This window comes from Seriola aureovittata, chromosome 11, assembly GCF_021018895.1.
Source record: "Seriola aureovittata isolate HTS-2021-v1 ecotype China chromosome 11, ASM2101889v1, whole genome shotgun sequence".
Taxonomy (NCBI): Eukaryota; Metazoa; Chordata; class Actinopteri; order Carangiformes; family Carangidae; genus Seriola; species Seriola aureovittata.
The window spans coordinates 20,241,710-20,269,251 of NC_079374.1; the positions used below are offsets into that span (position 1 = coordinate 20,241,710).

Genomic DNA, 27,542 nt, shown 5'->3' on the forward strand with positions numbered 1-27,542 from the left:
AAAACATTGTGTTTAAAGCAGCCACTCTACAATTAGGTGGGACTTGCTGGCTATCAGTAGTTAACCTGGGCCCACTGATTGCATGCAGCACAGTGAAGCCACGGGGTTCACACACCCAACTAATTCCTGCATGTGGCCTACCAGAAGCTGGATAGCCAGCTGAAAAGACACAGCATGTTAATAAAACAAGTTTGGAGTTGATGGATGGTGCAACTTTTATCTTTTAGCAGAGGTCAGCCCTCCTCCCCCATCTCAAGCCCCCAAGCTTACATGTCCCTGACCTGTCTCTCTACTGAGACGAGACAGAGGCAAATTTCACATGAACCCTTCCATCAAATCTCTTGCATCATGGTAAACCACCTTTATGTGAATACAGCACATTAGTGCTGCAGTAAGTGTTACAGTATAATGTCACATCACGCTGCATTGAGACTGTTAAGTATACTCTGTCGGCATCATCGAGTACTGTAGCCTAGACTTTTTAAATAACTGAAGCATTGAAAAAGTTCTGTAGTTTATCATGGTCTTATGCTATGGCATCAACAATCTTTGAAAATATATTGTACTGCTTGCAATATGAGGGGAGGGAAAGACAGCTATGAGAAACTGTGTTTATATGTTACTAAATATTGTTACCAATTACATTGTGATGAGAATTGTAATTGCTAGCTGGATTATGTACAGGCAACATCATTTTTGAATGAACGATGTGGTAAATTTATTAACAGCGGCAGAATGACCAGGGGTGGTTGGGCTGAAAGGGTTGAAGTAAAAAGTGCAGGACTGTGGCACCAGAGGGCAGGGTAACTAAAGCTCCTTAACCTTTGGATAAAGTTAAGGAAACATCACGGTTTGGTTACACTTTTATAAACACATTCTATCAGAAGTCACTGAACCTTTTCTGTATTAAACCAGGACATGATCCAGCCTTGACCAAAGTGATGCTAGTGCCTGGACATAACCATACAGAAGTTTAATAATTCTACAGTCACCCTAACTGGATATTGTAAGCTAATGTAAAATCAGATAACTTGGCAGAACAAAATGCTTTATCAGTGAACATTTAACCAATTGTACCATTCTACTGACTGTGTAATAGGCTAAACTGTGCAGCTGCATTTCTCCGATAGGTTTGTGGTCGCTCCAGACCCCAGATTGACCGCTTAGTTTTAAATGTCTTAAATACTGTATATGCTATACTCGGTGTCGCTAGTACATAACTTGATTTTATAGTCAGGGAAATATTTGACATTGTGCATTTATGATGGAAAAACAGCCAGTGAGTCGGCTCAACCAGAGAATGAGAGACGCACATTCACACCTGTAGGCTCTTTTATCTTGGAAATGTTAAATACCACTTGCAGATAAAATCTGTATATCTTATCATGTGCTGTAAATTATGCTGAGGATTCAATCAAATCTATTTGAAAGAGGAAACATATTGCCACTGTGCAGTGGAATGAAGCCAGATGTTGACATCCTGGCTCTGCTCTATAATAAAGAATCAATACATCAGTCCGCAGAGAGGAATGAGTCGTGGGACAGTGTATTAAAGCTGCACTTCAGAAAGACCATACACAAAAAACAGCAAAATGGCCAATTTATCATTATTTGGAAAACACCAACATAATTAGTCAATAGAGATACTTTTGTGACCGACCATTATGCAAATGTTATAATCTAATTGTTCTGGGGCCAGCTTCAAATGAATAATACATACAGTATATTGTAGTCAGAGAGGCTCAAACCAATATTCACTGAGAAAATGATCTCATTAGGAGTATAATGCACAGTGTTGTATTTAATGCTGGCATTCTTTCATCAAGGAAACAAATACACAATTGTGATAATGTCATCAATGGTGCAATGAGATTCTGATGTATTGCATTGTCTGAACTGAATTCATTTCCCTGAATTCACACAGAGTCACTGCATTGCAAATCCTCAATCCATGCACCGTATGTGGTGTTGTAGGCTAATGGCTCTTTGACATACAGTATTTTGTATAACAAATGTTCAGACAGACACATAGTTTACTGACCCCAAATGGAGTCAGTATTACCTTAGGATCCCCTGCAGGAAGATTTGTAGTGTTGATTAAAGGATGTTGCAGCTTTCACACTAAAAAGACCCCCCACTTGATTTGTATAACTCAGACTGCTGAGGCCTCAATTTATATTCAACTGATCTAGAGAATGCATTGTTTGCACAGAATGAGGAGTTTGTCTACCATCACTTACAATGATATTGTTTTATGAAGGGATCTCTTTGTGCAGAGAGGAAACAATTACAGTAAACAATAACCATTATAACGTACAGTCTATAAGAAAAATCTATTATAGAGATTGTCTTCATAAAAAAAAACACCAACACTGGTTATTTGTTCACATGCCTAAAATTATTTAAGTTTTACACTCAAAAAAGTGTTTAGTTTTAACACAAGACACTGCTGTCCGTATCCTGTCTTCTACCAACTGTCAATGCTGGTCTCTTCTAACTATGCAGAAATGATTTATTGTTTTTGGCCACCTGGAGAGAGCATGACAGCTTTTAAACACAATATTGCCATTTTATCATCTTATAAAATTGAATTGGCAGCCATTGTAGCACATAGTTGGCCATTTACACATCCAGTATACAAACAGCAACATTAACATTCATTTGGAATTGCATTTCTGGCCACTTGATGAAGTCCAATAGCCACTCTGCTTTTAGCAGAGTTTTGCTCCACACCAACTCATCAAAAGCTAGGCGGAAACTTTGCCTTTCAGATGTTTGGTGCTAAAGCAATGTTTAGTGCAGCAAGGGAAGTGCATAGTCAAGATATACCTATAGTCTATGGGTTCATCACTATGAGCAGCCCCTTGCACTAAGAATTTTTTTTTTTAACACAAACCATGATTACTGAACAAACTTAGAGCAAGTAGTTAAATCGTAACCAGCTGCCAATGAAGGCGCAAAATGAGAAAACACTCAAATCAATCATTTCCAAAGGCAAGGACAAACAACATTTAGTTTGGAGGACTTGTGATCCAGTTAAATTGCAGTACTTCCTACACTGTATCTAAGTGGGTAACAGTGACAGGAGTCAATAGGTTGCCTTTATATTTATAATTTCTAATGAAATTGTCTCTTTCTTTATTTGTTTGGTCCTTTTGTTGTTGTTATAACTAGAGTCAATGTTTGGCCACATGTGCTGGAGGCAGGAGATGGACTGAATCAAAATGCGGTTTGAACTTTGGATGTGAATGACAGTGTGAACTAACCACATGTCTTTCCAATAAAATGGAGGAGTTCTTATATCCTTTGGCTTTGGATCCCTCCATTAAATTATAATAGCTCTAGCAAAAAGCCATGACCTTTGCCGTTATTTATGTTTCACTCTTTGTGAATATATATCTTTAATGAGGACCATGGTTAGACTATAATAAACACAGCAAGTGGGAGGACATGTATTTTTCTGTAAATATCCTCTGGCACTATCCCAGCTCCCTTGAAATAATCATTGGACTATGACCATATTTATAGAGTGGCTAGAAGAGAGGGTGTTAGCTTATTCCTTTCACTATCTATTAGAGTAGCCATTATTTATTATCAATAAATAAATAAAGGCCAATGTCACTGATTCATGCTCATTGAGAGTCAAGTCCTGGCTACTGTATAACTGTGAGATGAACAGCACTCATCACTCAGCCATTATTCTCATTGGGTGTCATGGTAAATATGTGTCACTGTGTTTGCTCCCAGTTAAAGCTCATATCACTATGATGCTTTGTTCTCTGCTGTAGCAGCAGGGATATAATGTAGACTTTAGTACTTTAATGTCACACTGGTTCCATGACAGTAAGCGTGTCAGGTTTATAAAATATGCTCTTTTCTTTGGTTCTTCAGGTGACAAGCTGGGATGCTGTCCTTTATAATATTCGTACTAGGAGGGAATGCAAAAGGGAAAATGTGTCAGTGCAGCTTAGTTGTTGAGATGGGGGCTGTGAGAGCAAAGACAAAGCAGTAATGCGCTCCTCCCAGTGCATCACTTCTGACATGGATGAGACATGGTGAGGGTGCAAGATTGTCACCAGGCAACGAAATTCATTCTCACACTAATGGTTTTGCGTAAGACAAATACTCAAACACACAGAAATGTGTCAAACTGCAGAAACAAGGGCAATGCAGCAAGCAGAGGACTGAATGGGAACAAATTATATGTTAAGGGCGAAGAGGATGATTTTTCTGTCGCATTTTGACAGAAGAGAAAGTCTTAATCACAGAGACTTAAAGAAAAAAAATACAGTGCCTTCGTGGGAATAAATGTTTCCAAGCACAAAGACACACATACTCACAATATTTGTTGTGTCTGTTCTCTGCCTACTGAAACTACTGGTAAAACAGATGGCACAAGCCTTAGGAAGTGTACATAAGTTCTGTTCCAAATGTAGAGGGGGAGTGGGAGAGAAATAGTAAATTAAAAGTCTTATTTCAAAGCCGTATGCCTTCTGCTGTAAAAAAGAAAAAAAAGAAATCACAAGATCACGAAGCCTGCAAACAAAATACACATGTGGCAGATTAAATATGTTGATAGCAGACTAAAAATCACAAGATCACGAAGCCTGCAAACAAAATACACATGTGGCAGGTTAAATATGTTGATAGCAGACTAAAAATCACAAGATCACGAAGCCTGCAAACAAAATACACGTGTGGCAGGTTAAATATATTGATAGCTGAGGACAGTGTGCTGCATTTGATCTCAAATAAAATCCAGATGTCAAGCGCAGGGCTGAGGAACCTAACATGATATCCAATTAACTCTCACTTTACTAACACTCAGTCACATTAAATGTTGTCAAGTGTGCTGACAATATAACCTGTGAGCTTTCTCATAACTTCGCCAGATCATCGTTACACAAGACAGCAGTATGAAAGCTGAACCATGAAGATATAATGGTCTCCTAAACATTCAATGAGTCGGGCACTGTCAGTGAATAATTCTAACAATATGCAGAAGTGGTGCTTGAACACAAACATGCAGCATTGTAATAATGGCATGTTTGGGAATTTTTTTAGTTGATGAGTCAACAGAAGGGTTACAACTCAGCAGGGAGGGAGGGAGAGACGAAGAGGAAGGAAAATAAACGTTACATAATGCAAAAGGCCCTGTCCTTCAGCTCAATAACAAGGTGCTACGCTACATTACCCCCTAAACCTCCATCCTACTGGTGCCAATTCTCACGGGAACCAGACACATTTGCGATACATTTATTTCAATATGGCACTTGCCAGATAAAATACCCTGCAGGATGTTGATAGGCAGCCTGGAATCCACTGACTATTACTGCAGCTTCATCACAGACAGACAGACCAAATATTCTCTGCACTTCTAAGCAGTGTTTCCATGGGGACTTTGCCATTTAAACATTCGGAAGTAGTTGACAATGGGAGTTTGACATCAAAGAAATGTGCATCACGATCAGACTTGCGTTTAATGGTCTGGTATGGTCAGAGGAATCTAGCTGTGACCGTCAAATGATCTCACTATACCTTCATGCAGCTGAAGCAACATAAAGCTGTTATTTGCCAACTGTATCATAAGACAAGAACATCTACTGTATATTGGAGAATTCTGAGAAACCCAAAATCAGCATTTTTAAAATTTTCATGATTTCTTCAATAACAGCAACAATAGTATGGTTAAGATTAGGGAAAGATCATGATTATTTCAAACTTTTACCTCAACCACGATTAATTAACGATAAGTTTGAAGCTCATCAGTCTCTTTTTTTGAACCATGCATGTTTTGTAATTAATGTAATTAAACATATTGGTAGTGTTACCCTTTGAGCGGTGATTTTTTTTTTTTCTGCATTGTCTGCATTTGAATTTTTGTTCCATGTCTTCCTCACTGAAGTCAAGATGTGCTGCTGCTTGGTTTGAGGCTCACCGTTTGCTCTCCTGTCATCCATATCATCAGCCTTGTTTAAGTAAGCGCAGACTAACGTTAGTTGGATAGGGTGAAGGTTGAACAAAAGGTTTATGAACGTACGCAATGAGGAAAGTATTAACTTGCTCATGCCGGTTAATTTGGTTAAGTATGTGAGAGTTTCTAAATGGCGCTTCTAATTTTTTTTTTCCAGTTAATTGCCAACCCTAATTTCAAAACTAAGACCTTAAGGTTACAGTTACAGACTCCAGTCACCTGCATTAATGTCTGATGTGGCACACTAAATATAGGGTATGTTGCTTCCATTGGCAGTGAATGTAAATTCAGCACAAGAAAACACAAATGATAAACAGTGGTTTTCAAAGTGTGAGGCTCACCTCCCTGGGTGGCACCACAGAACTTCAGGGAGGCGCAGCATGACAAATCATAAACTAGAAAGAATACCTGTAAACAACTGGTTAGCTAAACTCAGCTATGTGTGGGTCAAATGGATTGATTTTTAGTAGCCAGAGTGAGAGGGGAGACACAGTGTGGGGCAAGCAGAAAACAGAGGAAGTACAATCTAAGTTTATTCCTTTCTACAATTCATCCCCACATCAACCAGCTATGTGCATCACAGATGCAGGGCTCTGTCTTACACCCAGTGCAAAGCAGTACAAGGCTAATGTAGACCAAGTGTCTTTTCTAGTTTCAGAACGACAGTTTCATTTTCCCGTCCACCTCCGAGTGTTTAAATAGCAAATACACTTGCGCTGTGGTCTGAAGTCAGTGGCACAATATTTCAATGTTATTTTAAAGGTGTAATGTGTAAGATCGTGCTACTTGCTCCACCTCCATAGGGGGCAGCATTTCACCTCTTTGCCCCTGTCGAGTTAATCATGTTTTTTTCTCCATGCTCCTTATAATTTATCATTTATATGTGCATTTATTATTGATAGCACTGAAACAAATTATAAATATTTGTAATGCAAACAGTATGTTTTCATTTACCTATAAAAATATGAAGGCAAGGGGATACTGCATGACACATGGGTGTCAGGCTACAGTAGCATGAACAAGGTATGACGACATCACAAAGGCAGAATCAGAAAATAAGGTTTATTGCCAGGTAGGTTTTTACTTGTAATATATTTGGCTTGGTGTTTGGTGCAGTATACAATAAACATTAAAAGAAAACAATAAAAAAGGTAAAATACCGCAATAGTCAAAAAGATAAATATACATAGACATATTAAAAAATAAAACTATGAAATAAACTTTACGCAAAAGTGTTGATAAAACTCCTGCTGCAGGATGTAGAAGAGATCAAAGTATAGACAATATCTGTTCTGTGCAGGGATAATACTCCAAGGTGTTACTGTAATATGGTTGTTGATTGATGAGGGCAGACACAGAAGAAAAGGCAGGTGCTGGTCCATCACTGGGGATGACTCGACTGGAATTCTGGTCGTGATACAGACAAACATGTGATAGGACAATTAGTTTAGAGCGTACAAGTTCTTTATATTCAAACATGTTAGGTCTGTTGTGTGTATATAATGAATAGTAAGGATAGATAAGAATATGCTAAAATAATTACAGTATTAGGCAGTCGATCCTGAACTCGCTGGTTCTGGATCAAACAAACAAACAGTCTCTTTGTTTTACTTGTAAAATAAATTTACTGACTCATCTAGCTGGACAACGGCCACAGGAACAGGGTAAATTCTACTAAATCACTAAAACGTCCGTCAACATCATCAATCATACATTCATGCCACAAAGAGTTTGTCGGTACGGTTTGTCATTTGCAATAATTATACTTTTCGCTACAGTCCAACATTAGATGTTACTCACCAGTCTAAAAGAAAAGTTGCAGCTCGGCATCAAACCACATCTCTTTACCCGGAGCTGTCTCCAGCGGTGGGAAGCCACCCCAGGATTTACTTGTGTTTTCTTCTTGTCTTTGCTGTTGAATGTGGTTTCTTGTCGGAGTGGTCCTTTGGGATGGAGACAAAGATCGCTTTCTAGGCGCTTCAGCCATCTCTGCTTTTCTGTGATGTTAGTCGGGAGTTTTGGGGGTTTTTTTTGTCGGGAGCTGTAGCATTACTTCAAGCTCAGGAGGAAGTTCTTGTTCGTGGGTCTGAGGGCAGACTAGACGCTACACTGACCCCCACAGCATTTAGTATGTTTAGGTGGTATTACAACACGGCCTGGGATGCAGCTAGTCTGTTAGCATGCTCATTTCAGTAGATATCTCTGAAATATAATCGATGGAGGTCTTGGTAATGACATCATCACTGTGGCTCCTTCACATACTATTTATAGTGTTAGTTTATTTTTTTGACATTTTAAACTAAAATTCTGGCCAGATCTTACGCATTACACCTTTAAGGAGCATTATCAAGAGAGTAGCCTAATATGTAGGCGTACAATGTGCATACACTGCTTGTAACACAGGCAGTGTTACACAAGGCTCTGCGGAGAAGTGTTCTATCTTACTACCTGGTAAATCACCTTAATTTTTTCCACAGTTCTATAATGAACTGAAGATTTATTCACACTTCTCATATAGGCCCAATATAAAATATGTCTGACGTTGTGATTTGTGCCTTTACTTCTTTGTGGAGCTGCACGCAGCGCACTGATTCACTCAGCCCCTCCTTCCCCTCAGGGCCACATAGTAAGGAGGCAAAATTTGTTTTTTGCCGAGCGTCCATATGGAAAGGATTTAGGCACGATGTTGAGACAGTGATATGAAAAGCAGCGCTATGAGTAGTGCGCAGTGAAGAATGTTTGGTGTCCAACTTACTGTGATGTGTTCATAAGTTATTTAATTTAAGTAAAATTGTAGAAAAAAGGCCTTACAATCTATGATATTCTGTAATCTTTATCATTATTAACTGTCATTTATTTCAATAATGATAAATATTCTTATGCAACAGGCAGTTTTGTCAGTTACTTTTTCATGTAGGCTACATGACAAAAAAAAAAAAAAAAAAAAAAACACTAATCTTTATTGGTGACCTCTTGACAAATGTCAAATACGCACTTCCTTTTTTTAGCTTTGCTTTGGTATCCATCAGCCCCATAGTAAAATATCCACCTCTTGAGCTTGTTGAATGTTACACTGCTGTTTGTTGCTGGGCAAGTAGTGTCCAGAGTTTGTGGGACAGGAAACCAAAAGAACTATAGCTTAAAGATAGTAAAACACTCTCCAATGCAGAGTGAAACACAACCATATGCGGAATAAGATGGAATCCTGACACTGCTATAAACACACAAGATGTATAGAAAAAGGGTCAAGACAAACATTATATGCAGTAGTATTCTTACAAGTTTGAAAAGAAAAAGACTTGTCTTCACCAGTTTTAAAACTACACAGAACTTGCTGCTGCTAAAAATGCTGCACTCAGTGCTGCATCATAGAAGAGTTTATCTTTTCTTGCTGTGTTTTTACCATACTGTTTGTTTTTAAACTCTGTAGGATATCAATGAACTCAGTATAGAGAATCTGAGGACTTTAGAGCAAAGCATGGGGAGACATGCCCTCCCCTGCAGTTAAAGGAGAATAAATGGAAAAACCCCTGAGAGAGCTGTCTTTGTACAGTTCTCCTCCCCTGTGCCTCGAGGACACCGAGATCAACATAATTTTTGACTGGGTCGAGCCAAGTTACAGCCATGAAACACAGCTTCAGTGACCATGTTTTTGAAGTCAGTCGCTGACCCTTTTTATTGTCTTTTCCTCTGGGAGTGACAATTCAATCAGAGGATTCACTGGTCTCCATGTCCACCAGATTCACAAAGCGTCTCATGGCAGCACTACTGAGACGAGCCAAAAGTCCATGAAATCCTTTCCTGAAGGATTCATGAAGGATTTAAGTTCTAAGACACTGTTTGCAAGCGTGTAGCATCAACAAAGGGAGAGAGCTGCATGCTGACAGCCATTAGAACTGAAAGTTTATTAAATTCTAGAAGAAGATATTTACAGAAAGTAAATTATGACAGTCCCACTTTATCTCAAATGCACAGCAAACAGCAGATCTGCCTGCCCACAGACTGTCTTGACATTTAAACTTCCTTGTAAGTATAATACAAAAACTAAGAATATGATTATCATGCTCTTGGCAAATTCTCAATCTTTCCGCTTTCACCATCACCACTGCTTAGATGCTGCTTAGCTCCACGATATAGCAAAAGGTATGACTCTTTATTGCACAGAAAGCACACAATCTGACAGTTTCTAAACAATTGGAGCATTGCCATTTTGCTGGCTTTTCTTTAGCCATTCATGGAGACAGACTGTTTTTCCCAGTTCCCTGAATAACTGTCGTCAGCTGCCCTGTCCCACGGGACCCGTGGCTCAGCGGATAAACCGGTGTCTCCTTCTACTCTTGAGATATTGCAGTCCAAGGCCACCTTCCCTTCCCTTCTCCCCACAGGCTCTGAAGATGCAGTGATTACATCTCCCTGACCGAGCCAGAATCGAGTGGAGAGAGGCCATCAGTTGCACCAACATTTTTATATTTCTAGGTGATAGTGTGTAATGTATTACCTTGCTTTTTTCTTAAGATAATAAATTCCTCTGTATAATGCCCAAACTGTTCACAGTTAAATTAAAGTACTGATGGCTTGGCACCATGCTGAATTTTTTGTGCTTTTATTTTAATCCTCTAAGGCTGTGCTCAGTGAATATCATCCTATAGAAAGGATTTTTTTTTTCTCCACAGGTTATTGCAGCCCTTGCTACCATTTAAGAAGGCAGAATATATTCCCATCCTGTCTTCTGTTTGCAGGGCAAAGCTGATCTAATTCCTCTTTCTATCAATACATAATCCATTATAATGAGCTGTGCCTGATTCCATAGATGAATATGCAAGGTCGTCTTTCTGCAGGCATTGTAAATAAAATGGTGCCAACATTAATTGAAGGGATAATTAATGGCCTTCTGGAGATTATACGACTTGGCCCACAGCGACCGTGCAGAGGTTATATTATATCTATTATGTTTAAAACATCTTTCACAAAAAGGGAGAGTGAAAGATCATAGCACACAGAGAAACCAATAACAGAGGATATCAGAAATCTGCAGCAAACACCACATGGGACCCAAGTGTATACAATTTTACATACAATGAAACTAAATAAATTAAGATGATTTACTTTTCAACTTACATTCATATGCACCAAACTCTTGTCATAGCTCTCCTCTATAGCTCTCACCTGTTGTTCAGGTTGAAATAATAATCAACAACAGTTTTAATTACAAAAAAAAAATTCTCTTTTTGCTAATGTTCTATTGAGCCATCCAGTCTGAGGTGTCAAAGGGTCTTAGAGCTATCTGACATTGGAGGACTTGATTGCCCGATGACTGATAACCCACTAATGCAGTGCAGGTTTAGATATCATGACTTTTAGTTCCGAGTGTGGATCAAACTCCAAAAAACACTTGAACTGGTTATACCTTTCAAAATGTTAGAAAGTGTCTTAAACACAGAATAAATTATTCAGCTATTTTTCATGATGCCTAAAGGTGTAAAATCCTTGGAGTGCCCCTTTAAAAAGAGCACTTGCTCTAAGAATTCTGAGACAGTCTTTCACTAACACAAAAGATCTTACATGTGACAGGCATTCAATAAGAAGCACAAGATATAAAAAGGTGGAGCGACATATGCAGCAATGAGCAAAGCCTACAACTCACTTTATCAACAAAGCATCTGAGGGAAAAGATGCAAAAGTGCTTGGTCCAACATTTGATTTTGCAGTCTTGAGGAAAGACTATCCATCCTTCCATCTTCTATACCTCCCCAATCCTACCTAAGGGCACAAACTTGTGCTGCTTTATCTCAGTGTGAATTGAGTCTAGGAAACTATTGCATTCATACATTAGAGACAATGCAATATAATGTATTACTATATAATGTAATATAATTTCAATATAAGCAGTGAGGCCTCCATCTTTTTTTGTAACAATCATTTCCAGCCCACAAGTAGCCTACTTGATAAATGACCTGTTTGGGATTAATAATTATTGCATGCCGCGGTCAATTTATGCACAGATGTCACTGCCAAAACTATAAAGTCCTAATTATACCCAATGACTCACATTGATGAGGAACCTGCAGTGAATGCTAATAATTTGGTTTTGTTGCTTTTTCCCACCCTCATAATTTACTAAAGCCAATTTAGCTCATAATAATGTGAAACTGCTGCTTCGTTTGTCCATTAAAGGAAATCTATGTTCCATAAGTGAGTAAATACTAATACTAAAGAGAGCATGCCCGCTACAACCAACCCTTGTATGAAGGGCAAATGAAGGTTTACATGACTGCAGTCGAACATGTCAAGCATATTCTTCGAGGAATAATACAGCACTTCCACTTGTTCACCGAATACAACACCCCCAATAACTCCATATTTTCAGCCAGACTGGTGTTTTGTTTTATTCTGAAATGATTAGCTGTTTTTGTGCTGTCCTGCCCTTGAGAGTTAAGTAGTAGTCAAGAGTCCTCTTGGATAAATAACTCTTTAAAGTGAAGAAAAAAAAAAAACACTATGGATAAATACTTTTTTTTTTTTTTTTTTTTTTAAGAGCATATTTTGTAAATTGATAAAAATACATCTATTGAAGAATGAATCTATTGTAGGTAATATATAAAAGACTATAAAAATGACATTACTACAGCAACAGTTCAATGTCTATCATGTGAGAGATGATTGCTGTAGTTGGAAAATCTTAACTATAATCAGTGAGACATTTCTGCAGTATTTTATTTTTAATAATGACTGATACAATATGAAATAAAATATAAATACAATACAAGTCATTATCGTTATTAGTATTCTTATCATCATCCTAATATACTATACGGTGTAACGCACTACACAAAAACAACACAGCAGCAAACACTGGGTTTACAGGTACCAGAAATGAAAATAGGGCGACAATAATAGTATTTCAGGTGATAGTTTTTAAATCAGCAAATACTAATACTTCCCACTGAAATTATATATACCTGCTTGCAATCTTGTGCAGTGTCTTCAGAGGCTGGAACCTATACGAGTATACATACGGGGAGGGGTGAGCTACACCCCAGACAGTTTATCCCAGGGCTGGTAACAATTCACACTGACACATACCTATTTAGAGCTCAACATCTCAAACCATTCCTGCAGCACAATCCAGCTGTCCACCTGGGTGCTAAGTGTTCCAAACACTCATAGTTTCACTGAAGTATTCTTAAACACACCATTTCGTTTGCTGCCTGCTTTCAAGGCATCTACAGCAAGATGTAAGTACATTTCATGTCTTCAAAATGACCACAGCAGCTGTTCTCTGTGACAGAGGGATCCACAGACTTCTAGCACTTTAAAGTCTGGAGGGGGTAGCATTCGATACTAAGAAGGTACTTTTCTGGTGGAATATCACTTAATACATGTTAACACAAGTCCTTATACTATAAAGGTGAGACTCGCTGGCAGATGAGGGAGTGTGGCAAAATTCCATATGACAGTGTTGCATTAGAGAGGGATGGATGGAATGGGTGACTTACAAGTTTGATCAGTTTCGTCTGAGTCGTCAGGGCAGTCCGGCTCCCCATCACAGAGCCAAGCCTCAGGAATGCAGGTTTTCTGGTCGTGACAGTGAAACTCCCCTATGTCACACAGGATGGCTTCTGGATGGCATGAGGAAAGGGTGAAGGAGGAGACAGGAGAAAAGATGCAGCATGAGGTGATGGTACTGAGCAGGTGGATCACATGTTTCCCCAGAGAACATGTACTAGATGTAAACATGCGTGTGGGAGGACAGGAAATGGCTGTACTTGGACTTTCTTTAGAACCATATGTGGTAAATGGCGAAGAGGCACTGACAAAAGCAAAATTGTCATTAAGTTATCTGCAATGGGAGCATTTGGCTGAATGAAACAGAGAAAGTTTTTTCAAGAGGCTATAGCTCTGTGCTTTATATACAGTACTGAGGTTGACAATTAATAGAGTATTGTATGTCCTTTTGTACGTGGTATGTATTTTGTAAAACGCAGTTCTTTGTCGGAGCGGGAGGCCATACATTTTTCCAGAAGATTAAAACTGTACCAAAAGAGGCAGACACAGATGCTGCCCAGGCATTGTGATTTTGACAGCTACTCTCCTCTAACAAAGACATGATGTCCTCTGCGCCTTGGCAAACTATTACAAAGCAGTTTGGCAAGTTTGTTCTTATCTTTTTGCCTCCTTGGTGTGTGCTTTCATTGGATGGTGGAATGGGGGGGAGTTCAGTGAAAGCCCAGTCAACTAAAAAGTCATCATAGGCTTTCAATATAGCAAGCATCCGTCAAAGTGTTGACATGTTTCCTGCCGGTAGCTGTCAGAGACTCAGCTCGATCATTCTGCAGAATGACATAAGCTTTTGCTAAAGCTCTGACACCAAAAAGTGACCTGCCGCTACTTCTCCTCAGTGCCAAGCAAAAACGGTAATTTGTTTCTAAGCTTAACCCACAGACAATCAGACAGGCTCTACCTCCCCCTCCCACTCTCTTTCTCTATCAGCGTCTTTTTTCCAGTGTGTTCCTAACCCATTAGTGGTGGGAGTGGAGCAAGTGGGGGATCAGGTCTGCAGCGTTTGAACAGTGGGAGTGATAATTCAACGCACCGCTGCTCTCTGCCCTGGCACCCTCCAGCAAATTCACTACCCAGGGACAAATCTGAAAAGGTCAAACATCTTATCCATTCTACCTCTTCTATTCCCACTGATGCAATATATCTGAAATCTTACAATTTGAATCAAGGTCTCTTTTGAAATATTCAAAGACTTTTTCAGGCTTTAAAGGGGGACATTGCAAAATTGCAAACCAAAGCCATCAAGCCTTTAAAATATTAAATTAAATTCACATCATGTTGATAAGAAAAAAAAGGTATATCAAGGTAGCTTACTGCAAGAGGAATTGGTGCATGATCATTATTTCTGACTGTAAACAGTGGAAAAGCACCAGAATTAAACATGTACCATGCCAAATATTTCTGAAAACATTGTAACTTCATAACACAATATTTTTGTACTAAGACAAGATTCTTGGTTGCAGTCAAATGTGCTTCTTTAAACCATCATCAAGCACCACAATTTTATGATTTTTGGCAAAACATGCCATCAACCTCAATGCATACTGATTATCACATGCACCGAATATTCATTCAGCACCAGATTTAATAATAATATGATGGACTGTGCATGATTTGACAGTTTAATGGTAAAGCATAATGAGGGTCACAAAATATTGTGACATTAATTATACCCGGAACAAACTATTTTACATTTAATTTTATGTCAGAAACATATAATCTAGTCTAAACACTGTACTTTCAAAACACATGTGAACTGTATATGAGCTGAATTCGCTGACTACATTATTTACATTTCTCCTCAAAGAACTAACAGGGCATCAATAAGCACATGCTGGGCTTGAGGTTGGCAGAGGCAACTTGCTGAAGTCTCTAAAGGGATGTCTCCTAAGCCTTTAAAGCTGAATTGATTACCACTGAAAAGCAGAGGGTTGGTGACAGAAGGGCCATTTCCTCAGCTACCGACGGAAGCCATGAAAGAAACTGCCCCTGGATCTCAGAGCAGCCCAGTTTCCTATTGATGTTCTACCTCCTTTCACCTTGAAAGGGGCCGAATATGAGTCGAGCATATGACCTCTTATGTCAATTAATCTCCCCCTTTTCCAGACAGCCTCTCCTTGACACAGGCTCTACTGTCCCTGCAGCCGGTGGGGGCACAATAATGGGACAAATGCACAACTGAAGAAAAGTAAACATCCTACTGTTCTTTTGTTCCTTTTTCATATACCACTACATTTGCATGAGAAGGTGCCAAAAGGTATAGTATTACACAGCATTATGTATTTTGCACACAATTCTATACAAACATCAAATGAGTGGTGATGACAGGAATAGCAAGTTAAAAAAGCAGCAGCTACCTTCAGTGAATGGAAAAATAACCCCAAACTGGTGGCATTATCATAACAGTGGGAAACACACACAGTGGCACTCAGTCGGGCACATTATCATGAGTTTCATGGGGCCACCACTGGCACAACATTGTGGCTCATTAAAGCCATTGAGCCTTTGAAATGTGCCAGATTTTCAGAGGAACAAAGAGTTATTTGGAAGCAGGCAGACAGGAAAGATAGTTTGCAAACCTGCCGAAGGAAAACCAGCCAGCCGTCTTTGCAGCTTGTATTTTGATCAAGTTTTTTTGTTAACCAGTAAACTGCAACATGAACACTGAGACAGCAAAACTAATTTCTTCATCCTGCATTTTGCAGTATAGCATCCCCTCTTCTATTTGCTCAGTCCTATTAAACTCTGAATTACATGAGAGCTTAGGTCTTCATTTATCTCTCTAAACAATATTATATTCCAATGACGTAAGCTGCAAAGCACTAAGGCATTACAATCCCCTGAATTGCATCAGACACACAGTTCACAATATGGTACAGTGGATAAGTCGTAAGCCACAGGCCTATTCAAACAAAACCTGTGTTATAAAAGCAGCAGTGCAGTACACAGCTCAAAGTGGCGAATTAAACATCAGCTATGTTATACAGCTGAAAAAAGCAGATCTGAGAATATTCCTAAGTCAGAGCTATCTTACAATTGCACGTTGGGAAAGAGCTGCTTCTCAACCAGACTATTTCAAGCTCACCCAACTTGCTCAGCTGTACTTAAAGAGCTGTGTGTGAACTTGACAGGGCAGTGATAGTCCATCAGACCTGTGTTGCATTCAGGACACTCAAGGTCACCCAACAACCAGTGTGGGAGAAAAGAGAAAATTGAAGTTGAATATCTGCAACGTACATCAGATGTGAGAGTGGTATTGATCTTATTTTTTAACTCTTGGCAAGAAAAGAAATTTCCCAAAATTTGGAACAGTTTTTCAAAAACAGTTTCCAGTCCCATACACTGTCACTAATGACTAATATTGTATCTGTATCTTAAATTTCTCAGGCATGTTCCTTTTACAGGTTTATAAAGGTAAACTACAAACTTTGGAATTATATGAGATCATCAATTGCTTTATGAGCTCAAAGTCTTTTTGAATCTTATTTGAACCCATAGCAATAGTTGAATGCCAAAAGTCATTCATTTTCACTCAGTCTGCCTTTTTAAAAAGATTTTTGGGAAATGTTGAAAGTGAAATTGTGTGCACATAAACACACACGAAACCCACATACATACATACATACATACAAGGATCTGTGATTCTATCACCGTGTCGGAGAAGGCAGAGTGTCCTGGCCAGTTTGAGGTCATATGCATTATGGATGAGCATAGGGCTATGAGCCAAACTAAGCAGGTTATTAAGTATAACAACAGTATAATGCAGTCTCTCCCTTAATCTTCATATCTTTAATCTGCCAAAAGATGCAATGTAGTGTGATACATCTCAATGATGCCTCACCTGCATAATGAATCTTGATTACAACCGTATCTCTAGAAGTGACATACGACATGTGGTATTTAGACTTAAATGCCATCCACGTCAAGTCTGATCAGAATATGGAGACTAAAGAGAGCCATGGCTCTGCTGACTGATGAATGATTTCAGAATGTCACAGCACTTCTGGACGCATGCCCACAATTATATGTGCACGTCAGTTCAGCAGCACTCATCCCTCGCTACCCTCTAGATCCTAGAAATATCTTTTAAAAAAGGAATTCTTCGAAATCACTGAGCCAGCTTAGGATAGTGAGCTGTGTTAGAAAAAAGGAGAGAGCGAAAATAATGATGTACTAAGAGAGAAAAGTAATGGTATTTACAGAATCTGAGGTATAACTGGCTCCAGGAAACGTACCAGCTCATACCGGGGGCCATCCCCCATGGCAACACTGAACAACTCTGCATTCTACCCATGAAATGGGTAAGAAATCAATGTTGTAAGACTTTGGGGCTTTCATTAGATACTGCCTGACCTTCACCACAGAGCGAGGTCACTTTTATTTTCTCTACAACAGCAGGGGCATGTCAACAAATTATTGAAAGCAAGCGCCATATGAAAAGTTTCAGAAGACAATCATAGAATGGCCTCCTGCTCCCTGGCATAAATCCCTACACCAGTAAACAATGAATGATTCATAAGACCGATCTTAAGCTGCATGCTGTTTACTGCCCTTTTACTCCACATGCAAGGGAATACCTTACAGCACATTACATTCACAGAAAGAAACAACTATATTACAAGGATTATCTGAACATTTTTGAAAGATTTTTATGTTAAGAGAAATATGACTATTCAGTTATTATACTTTGTGAACAATGTTGCAGGTCAAATTAATCCTAAAAAGCATTATCTCTGTTCATGTTGTCCTGTTTATTCAATTTGTGAAATATTTTTTCATTTTCCTGATGATCATTGATTATTAGGATTTTGATTTTAAAGTCTGCAAAAATCGGTCAATTCTTATTATATACTTGCCGGTTTCTCTGCCACTGGGTCACCTCTCACAAGGAATCCTGCTAAATGTGTAATTACTCCAGTCTTCAACCGAGAAAAAAACCCAAACCTATTACTGATAACTATAAATAAAAGGTAATTTTGCTATTTAATCCTGGAGCTGCTGGTTTTTCTGTCGTACCAGGTGAGCTAACTGGAAGAATCAGGCCTTTAGGGTCTAAATTTCCCATTGGTTTATCATCAATTGGTACAAATATAATATTTTCTCATGAATGAAAGCCTCCTCTTACATTTTTATGTTTGGGTGACCTTACAGTAACTACAGTAAGGTGAACATCCATCCATCCATTATCTATGCCGCTGATCCCTATAGGGTCACAGGGGGGCTGGAACCAATCCCAGCTGCAATTGGGCGAGGTACATCCTGAACAGGTCGTCAGTCCATCACAGGGCTGACAAACAGAGAGTCACGCTCACATTCACATTGACAACTATGGGCACTTTAGGCTCTCCAATTAACATACTGTGCATGTTTTTGGACTGTGGGAGGAAGCTGGAGTACCCAAAGAGAACCTACGCAGGCACAGGGAGAACATGCCAACTGCACAAAGAAACCCGGTTTGAACCCAGAACCTTCCTGCTGTGAGTAAGAACTCCAAAATGTGTCCTATCAAAGCACATCTTGTCAGCACAGAACTGGACTGCATGTTTGAACAGCAACATGTTCATAATTTTCCTTTTCATGCTTCTTTCACCTCATAACCCAAAACCATCTAATTTTGCCAGTTGCTATTCACCCTATTGTTCTGAAGAGCAGCATGTCAATACTTTTGTTTAAAGCATTGTAGTTGATTTGCTTGTTTGTACAGTATGCCCGAAAATAAAATCATATGTATTAATAATTCTAAAATCAACAAAAAATTAACTATAGTAGATATGTTTCCCTTTTTGTTCACTGTGAGCAGGAAACGATACATACTGACTGATTTTTAGTGTCTCCCACCAATTATCAGATAACTTCCAACGTTTGTGACACCAGCCAAGATAAGTGAGCTGGAAAAGTTATCCGAATTGTGTCTGTAAATACAACTAGCTGTTCGACATGAACATGTTTTTGTTGTTAACAGTACGTGTTTACAGAAAATAAATCAGACCACAAAAAAAAAAAAAAAATACAATTAGTACACCAAATATGACTACGTGCAAAACCATGCAATATAATAAAATTCAATTTAGTCTAAAAGGTATAAATCTGTACAAGAAAATAAATTTGTACATGTAATACTAGTCCTCAGTTAAATGACAGATCAAAAGAGACCAAGTGTGCTATACAATTGCAAGAAAAAAAAGATTTAAACCTCACGAAATGTGTCTGACTCAGAGTCTGTGAAACTAAGTGGCGCAGTAAACCTGCGTCGTGGGGCCAGAGTTCATATAAAAGCACAAATGAATGTGTGCAAACGGGATGAACTAATGGCATCTCAATGTGTGCAAATAAAGTACAGTATGATTGAGGCTGATAAGACCGGTGATACTAGTTGTTACATATACTCTAAGAAATCATTTTTAAGGGCTCTGAACTGTTCTCTCCAGCCTGAATGTAGCCTATGTGTGTGCATTTCATTTGCATAAGAATGTGTCATTATACTGCCAATAATATAAAAGTACAACCCCCCTGCAAGCCTACCCTCGCCTGGCCCCCTTTCCATGCTCCATCCAAGGTCACCTAATCACTATGTTCCTTCAAAGACCTCTATCTTAACCAGCAGCAGTCTGAGGGATTTATGTCTCACTCCATGTCATGATTACCAATCAGGTGGAGTAATAGCTGCTTAAGCAGACAGGGTTTTTGTCATCACTGAGGGGTGAAGTGCCAGTCAAGGTTTCCACTGCGTTTGTCCAATGCCGGCTGATACTCTGTGGGGCATGTCAGTGCCTTGGGTGTAGCCTCCAGATTAAACTGCATTATCAGAGTGGAGTGAGAGCTGTTATAGTGAGGGATCACATCCACACTGGCCACCTCTGTACCACTGCAGACACCAAGTGAGCTGTACATTATCTAACAACTACATATCCACCTTGAAACTCACAAGGGAGTACGTCATAAAAACTGTACAAACAAGTCTAAATCTGCAATAGTACCTGAATGTTACCTAGTTCAACTACAGTATTATAAAAGATAAAATTAACATGCACTCATTAAATAACACTACATGAACAAACATGGCTAATAGGGGGATGCATTTTAATGGTTGCTATAATATCAAAAGTCAAAATCTACCAGGACACATGAAATAAGGAATGGCTGGATATCCCAAATCCACATACAGTAAGTATAATGTCCTCCACAAGACTGCCAGTGAAAAAAATAACAAAACAAAATAGACTGGTAGATTTTTGTTTCCCCCCTAATCACCCACTGGAGTTGATTTTAATCAAGTACAAATACTGCATTCATCATGTTGCAGGCCTTCTTCATGAAGCTCTTCAGAAGAAACAATTAAGGAGATAAAACATAAGAGATAAATGGCTGGATGAGCCTCACAGAAAGGTTTTCTTTAACAGTGATTAGTCATGTGGTACATTTTGTTTAGCTATTGTCAACAGACATGGCTGGCTGACAGAAAAAACTTTGACCTTTTGATTTTTAAAGACAAAAAGGCTAATAACATCTGTGTATTCGTTGTGTAATGATAGTATTTTGTTGTAGCCTAACATTCAATTTTTTTTTTTTAATAAATTGTCTATGGCGGTAAATGTACTTTAAGAAAGATTCTTTTTAATGGCAATTAACCTGCCAAAATGTAACTTTCAATTAAAAGCCAAAATCAACAAATGGCACATTGCTTTAACTCTATATGATGTAATTAACCACTCTGCATTACTAATGTGACATTTCTGTCTCATTGCCTGCCACAGAGCAAAGAAGCATGTGATTAAGATGGACTTGCCCTTTATTTAAGTTTTTCCACTTTACTCTCTAGTGAATTCTGCAAAGTTACGCAGCTGGCAGTCATCTTACACATATCTGATTAGCTTCATTCCATTAGAAATAGGAAAACATGTCTCTTCCAATCTGACTTACAACACAAAGAGGCCTTATTAGCTGTGATAGCAGTGTTACTGTTTAAACTGTGAACCAAGAACTGGATAAAAAATGCCTTCCAGGAGTACTGCATTGTACTTTTCATGTGTGAACTGGAATTAGTAAAAGAAATATAGTGTATATATAAACTACAAAGTCTACAGAAAATTACAGACAAACTATACTTAATTTAAAAAAAAGCACAGGTGTGAAAACACGACTTAACGTGCATGTCTTCGGACTCTGGAAAGAAGTCAGAGCCATGCAGGCATGAGCCGCACAGACAGGGCCACAACACCATGACTGCATATTTCCACCTTGGAACTGCAGTTAACCAATGATGGCTTCAGACAGCAAGGGTTTCATACGCCATACAACCTAAGGAACCAATCCTGTCAACTTGCAGGGATGGGGGGGCAGGTAAAATAAATACAAAACCTTGTCAGTACAGAGAGTGAGAATTTGCATTAGCACAACCACGAACACGGTCAGCCCCTGCCAGTTACAAGCTAACAAACAACATAAACGAATAAAAGATGCTAACTAGGCTAACTGCTCTGATAAGTCTGCCAGTCACCGATTTTGGTCACAACAGACTCACCTGAGTCTGGGTCTGACTGAGGCTCAAACATTTACCTGAGTCTAACTGATGTTTCCTCTAACACCAACCATCTTGATACGGACTGCTCTTTCACTGGTCACCAAAACCTTAGTACAGAGAGCGAAAACTTGCATTAGCACAACCACTAACACTGTGTCAGCCAGTGCCAGTTACAAGCACCATTGCCAACTGCTTTCAATGGAAAGTAGCTAAAGCCTGCTTGAAATGTCACTAAATGTCGCTAGATGACGTAATACGCTAATCAGCATATTCACAACGTCATCACATGGTATTTGCACTCAGCCTCCTCTCAGCCCTTTAACCATTTGCTTCTCTCCTATTCTGTGTTCACATATGCAGTATTTTAATATATTTTATTTATTCTCCTGCCCACAGCACAGCACTGGCAACTCTCTGGAAAGTAGCAAAACGGCTCGTTCAAAAAGTTGCTAGATCTGTTGCTAGGCACTTTTTTGAAAAAAAAGTGAAAAAACAAAAAAACGGTCTGAAAAGTCACTACATCTAGTGACAGCTGCGAAGTTTGCAACACTGGTTACAAGCTAACAAACAATTAATTCCGTTTTCCGTTCTGAAAAAAAAAAAAAAAAAAAAAAAAAAAAAAGCAGAAAAAGAAAAGAAAAACTATGGTTTATTTATGGGTTTTATTTTCTTGCTCTATATTTTGTAATCGCAAAGACCTCAGAAGACAATGGCATAGAATTTGGATGATCCTATGATCTTTCAGCCACTCAAGCAGCCATAGAATAGCCTCCATGTTAGTCAAATGTATTTCGAAAATTAAATGAAGTCACACTGTAAAATTACAACCCAAGCTGACTGTTTAAACATCAAAGTTCCCATTCCAGGTTTTTAGTTCACCTTTGACCTCTCTTTGTTGCTGTATTGGCCCTTCTATTTATAGCAGCGTTGAGATAAGATTTCAATAATTACTTTGGTGAACACAGTTTTATCAAAACTGCTAAAGTTCTAATTTACTACTCTTTCTTTAACAATACCATAAAATCAGAACCAGATCTATGGTAAATAAGCAGTTCAACACCATTAAAAAAATGTTTGTATAAAATCAGACAGCAAACATAGGTGTCAAACCTTTAAGTAGTGCACTTTGTTGATTATGCCTACTGTGAATAAACTTGTCTCTGGCAACATTATAAATTTAAATGGTGGTGGAGTTTCAACCATTCCGTAGATTAATAAATATCAATTATGTATTAACATGCCAATGTGTATATATGTGGGTGTACTGCGTGTTTAGTGTCCGCCGTAGGTCTAACAAAAGTAAGGAAATGATAAGCAACACGCATTACTTGTTAAACAAAGCTGGGAACAGAGTGCTTTCCACATCTCAGCCTGAAGCAAAGACTAATCTGGCTCCATTAATACTTCCTAAAAAGAGAAAATATCTAAATTCCTCTCAAAAGCTGCAGGACAAGAAGAGCAGCCTTGCAGATATATAATGCAATTTGTATTATGGGCTTATACGCAAAGCCTCGTAGAATCCTGAATGAACCAAGAATATAAAAGCAAATCCTGGCATTTCTGGTTTTTGATGATGACCTATGACCACTCATTATCTTTGTTCACAGGGTTTTTACAAACCTACCATGGGCCTTCTGAACACAATGGGGCATTTATTAAAATACATTTTAATGTGAATATTGTTGTCAAGATGCACAGTGCTCCCTGCAGCAGTTTTATCATTATTGCCCATTAGTTTTTGCAATGCTCAGGTTACACAAATATTTCCAAAGGGACTTTAAATCTTAAATGCGATCTGAAGCAACAACTAAGATGTACAAAGGACAAACAAAATGATGGAGCTGAAGGGTTTAGCTGCCCTTTAACTTTGCATAAAGGTCGCATTTTAAAATGTAAATTATTTTCAATGTGGGACTTTGAATATCACAACTTTCGGGATTTTTTGTGACCCCACTGTATGCAGGTTTGACAGAGCCTTTCATTGTCAACTTCAAATAAATAACAGTGGTGACTGATAGCACCATAAATAGTTTTCATCAATTACTCAAAAACACCAGGCTCTCCTCAGGATCTGGTATTACTGGTATACTGTTATATAGTAACTGGTACAGTTTATGGTAATTTGGAGACTAAGTAAACTACAGTTACAGTTAAACTCAAAAGATTCAACTGTTTGATAATCACATCAGGAAAAATTAGATAGTTTGAAAATGTTAAATACTTAACTGATATAACCATTGCGATGCCAGTTTGAAGGTTAAAAAATAAATAAATCACAATTTTCACTTTGAATATTACATTAGGTAGTCCTGAGGTAACTGGAGATTTAGTTTATAAAATTTCAATAAATGGATACTGTGTCTCCTCCCTTTAAGGAGAAGACAGTAACTCAGATCTTAAAATAAGTCTCCCTAAAGTCTGAACACCAGTGCAAACACTATTTTTGGTATTTAGATCCCAGAATCACATATTTACAGGCATCACTACATAAATAAAGGTGAAAATAAATAAAAGGTGTCTGAGAATAAGGCAGGCAAACTGATTATCTCAGTGTCATTTTGGTGCTGTTGGATCTTTCCATGCTCATTTCGGAATGAGCTATAAGGGAAAAAAAAAAGAAAAAAAAAAAAAGCTTACTCTCACATTCAGGCCTGCAAATTTTTTTCCTCTTGAGCAGCTCAGGAAGACAGGAATTAAAGGATCAAAGTATTGAATAAATAAACTGCTGAAACCTCACAGCAAACACCAATACAGCATCAGTCTCTTTCTGAATGCAACTAAAATGAAAGAGATTTTCTGTACTGAACGGCGCTATAGGCAGTTATGAGTAAAATCCATCAGAAAAGTCGATCAGGTCAGCCCCCTTGGGGCATGAAAGTGAGTCAACAGAGGGAGGATCAGATCTACTTTATTGCCTGATTAAAATCAATTTGGTGTGTCCGACGTTGAAGGTGGAGGGATGGCAATGGGAGATTGTTAAGCATCTCAACCTCTCACTACTGATCGAGCACAGTATGAGGGAGAAAGCTGGCTGTGACATCTCTGTGACAATGATTCATGACATGTGGTACTGGAAATAAAATAGAAAGGTCATCAGATGTGCCCTGTCATGCAAAGCAGATGTAAGATTATGAAACTACTATTTTGACATGCCATGGTTATGATCATTCCCATATGAGAATGAATAACCCACATATTATACACCGCATGCAATATCAAATTCATTTAATCCAATTTCATATTTTCACAAATTCTCAACAGCACTATCACACTGCCATATGCAATGAGCTTTCTAGGCTCATTACATTCTTTAGGAAAATTATTAGATAGATAGAAAACATGACGTGATTGATGTGATTTGGTTATATTATCCAGGCATAGAAACATGTTATAACCAATCAGTGTAAGTGGTAAATAATGACCAGTGAAAGCAGTGTTTTTTCATACTCTCTCCATTGTAATTAACTATGAAAATAACAGTCTGACCATCCTGCTCTGAATTACCAAAAACACTGTCTTGTTGTGGTGGAATTGTAGAACTTGCTTCATTACTTGGTATATGACCTTTATACAGCTAATTAATACGGTTGTCAACAACTTGCGATTTGGGTTAATATGTGCCGTACCATCCATGCTCTCTTATAAAGAGCAAGGGGAAAAGGGCAGTAAAGCAGCTTACTTGTGATCTTTAGGGAGCCTTGTTAAGCATCACCATCAACACAAACAACTATGAATTATACACAACACAGCTATGAATTATATTGTAGTAAAGCACTGCACAGCAAATTGGAATGCAAGATCTCATTTGGTTGGCAATACAGAGTGAGCTCGCAATAGCTTTGCCATATTGAGACACAAGGTACTTGTTAGCAGTTAGAGTGAGAACAAAGTGTGTGTTTATTTCTATGGCACACTGAGCAGATTTGAAGACACTTCAATCTGGTGTTTGTCTTGATGTCTTTGAACAAAATATAATGAATGCAATGACCACCAAAGATTTGTGATTAAATCATTCACACCAATCATATTAGCACATCAGGTTATTTTAAATCTGAGCAATTATAAATAAACACTCCCCCAGAACTGATTTTTTTATCTGAGGAGGATCCATGGGTTTTTTTTCAGTAATGAACTGTCATGGCAACATAGAGCAAAAATCTGTGGGAGCAGTAGTCTGTTAAATCTGACGTGGTATGACCAAAGCAGATAAAAGTGGGTATGTGTGTGCCTGTGTGTGATATGCATGTCTAATTATGTAAACTGATGTGAAGCGGTGGCTCTGCTACAGAATATACACAGATGAGTACTGTCCACTGTCATGTTAAAACTGCGCCAAGTTTAAAATAAGGTTATAATGTAGGCAATATTAACCAAATATTTGCTTTAGAGGCCCATAAAAAACATTTTCAAAGTTATACAGATTCTGAATGATTAAGCTATTGGCTGACAACAACAAGCTCTACCTCCAACTTTGTCTCTCTGCCTCTGTCATGGTTAATATGCAGCTTTACTTATGAAACTACATTACCTTCAACTATCCATAGCCTATCACAGTGTTAACCACCTTTGGACTAATGCAACATGATGAAATTAGCATTAAACTGTTTCCATAGTGGACGCAAATGCTTCACACTGCTTTATAAAAACAAATCACAAGAGGTCATGACTATATCATTGAGCGCCTACAACATCAAGAGTTATAGGCAAAGCCAGTGGTGACCATTTGAAAAGACTGAAATTTAAGATAACAAGCTGCGTGAATTCAATATAAAAAAGGTGGCATACCCTGCTACTAAACCCTTTCACAGTTTAATGTAACTCTATTTTAGATCAGTAAAGTGTGAGTGTACTAATGAGATTCATTAGTCTCATGAAAAACAAATCTGCACAATTAATCAAGGGGAAACACTGGATTTAATATCAGTTCATATAAGACTTATATTAATGGCATATAATGTTTGAGTTTTATCTCCTTGTGCATACATGTACTATAGGTGACCTAAAACATTTTTCTTAAGAGTTGCATTCACTTATTGTATCATATTTATAACATGGAAAATAGCTTTAGTGTTTACTGACTTACCATTATCATATGTTAAACCTTTAACATCACTGATGCTTTAAAACAGCCCTACAGTAACTTAACTAAATTAATGTTTTCTTTTTTATTCATCATTTCTGTCATAGTTCAAGACTAATTTTGTGATTGAGTTTTAACTGTGCGTGACCTCTTCAGGGGTTTCCCTACAAAAAGAGGAAAGATGTTTGCCAGTTGGCTTTTGTCGTGCACTAGTCAACACTGTCAGCAGAATATTCATCACACCCACATCAGGAAGCCACAGCAGTGCTAACAAACAGTGCTAATGGAAGAATCTGTTATAGTTGGAGTTAAAAACTACAGATTCAGTTATAAAACTGACCACAGAGCCAAACCAATATGTAGTCATCATGCTGCACTACCTCACTGTTTAATGAGTACCAACAAAA

At 38.3% G+C, this 27,542-nt stretch overlaps 1 protein-coding gene across 8 annotated transcripts in view; it reads right to left on the bottom strand.

The window, feature by feature from the left end:
* The window catches only part of lrp1bb (low density lipoprotein receptor-related protein 1Bb), a 251,401-nt gene that overhangs the window by 175,267 nt on the left and 48,592 nt on the right, over window positions 1-27,542 (bottom strand). For 7 of the 8 annotated variants that reach the window (XM_056389279.1, XM_056389275.1, XM_056389277.1 and 4 more), the window contains exon 2: window positions 13,471-13,593. The exons of the other annotated variant lie outside the window; for it this stretch is intronic. In XM_056389279.1, the coding sequence (XP_056245254.1) occupies window positions 13,471-13,593 (123 nt within the window). The remainder of the gene's footprint in view (window positions 1-13,470; window positions 13,594-27,542) is intronic. 8 annotated transcript variants of the gene reach the window in all.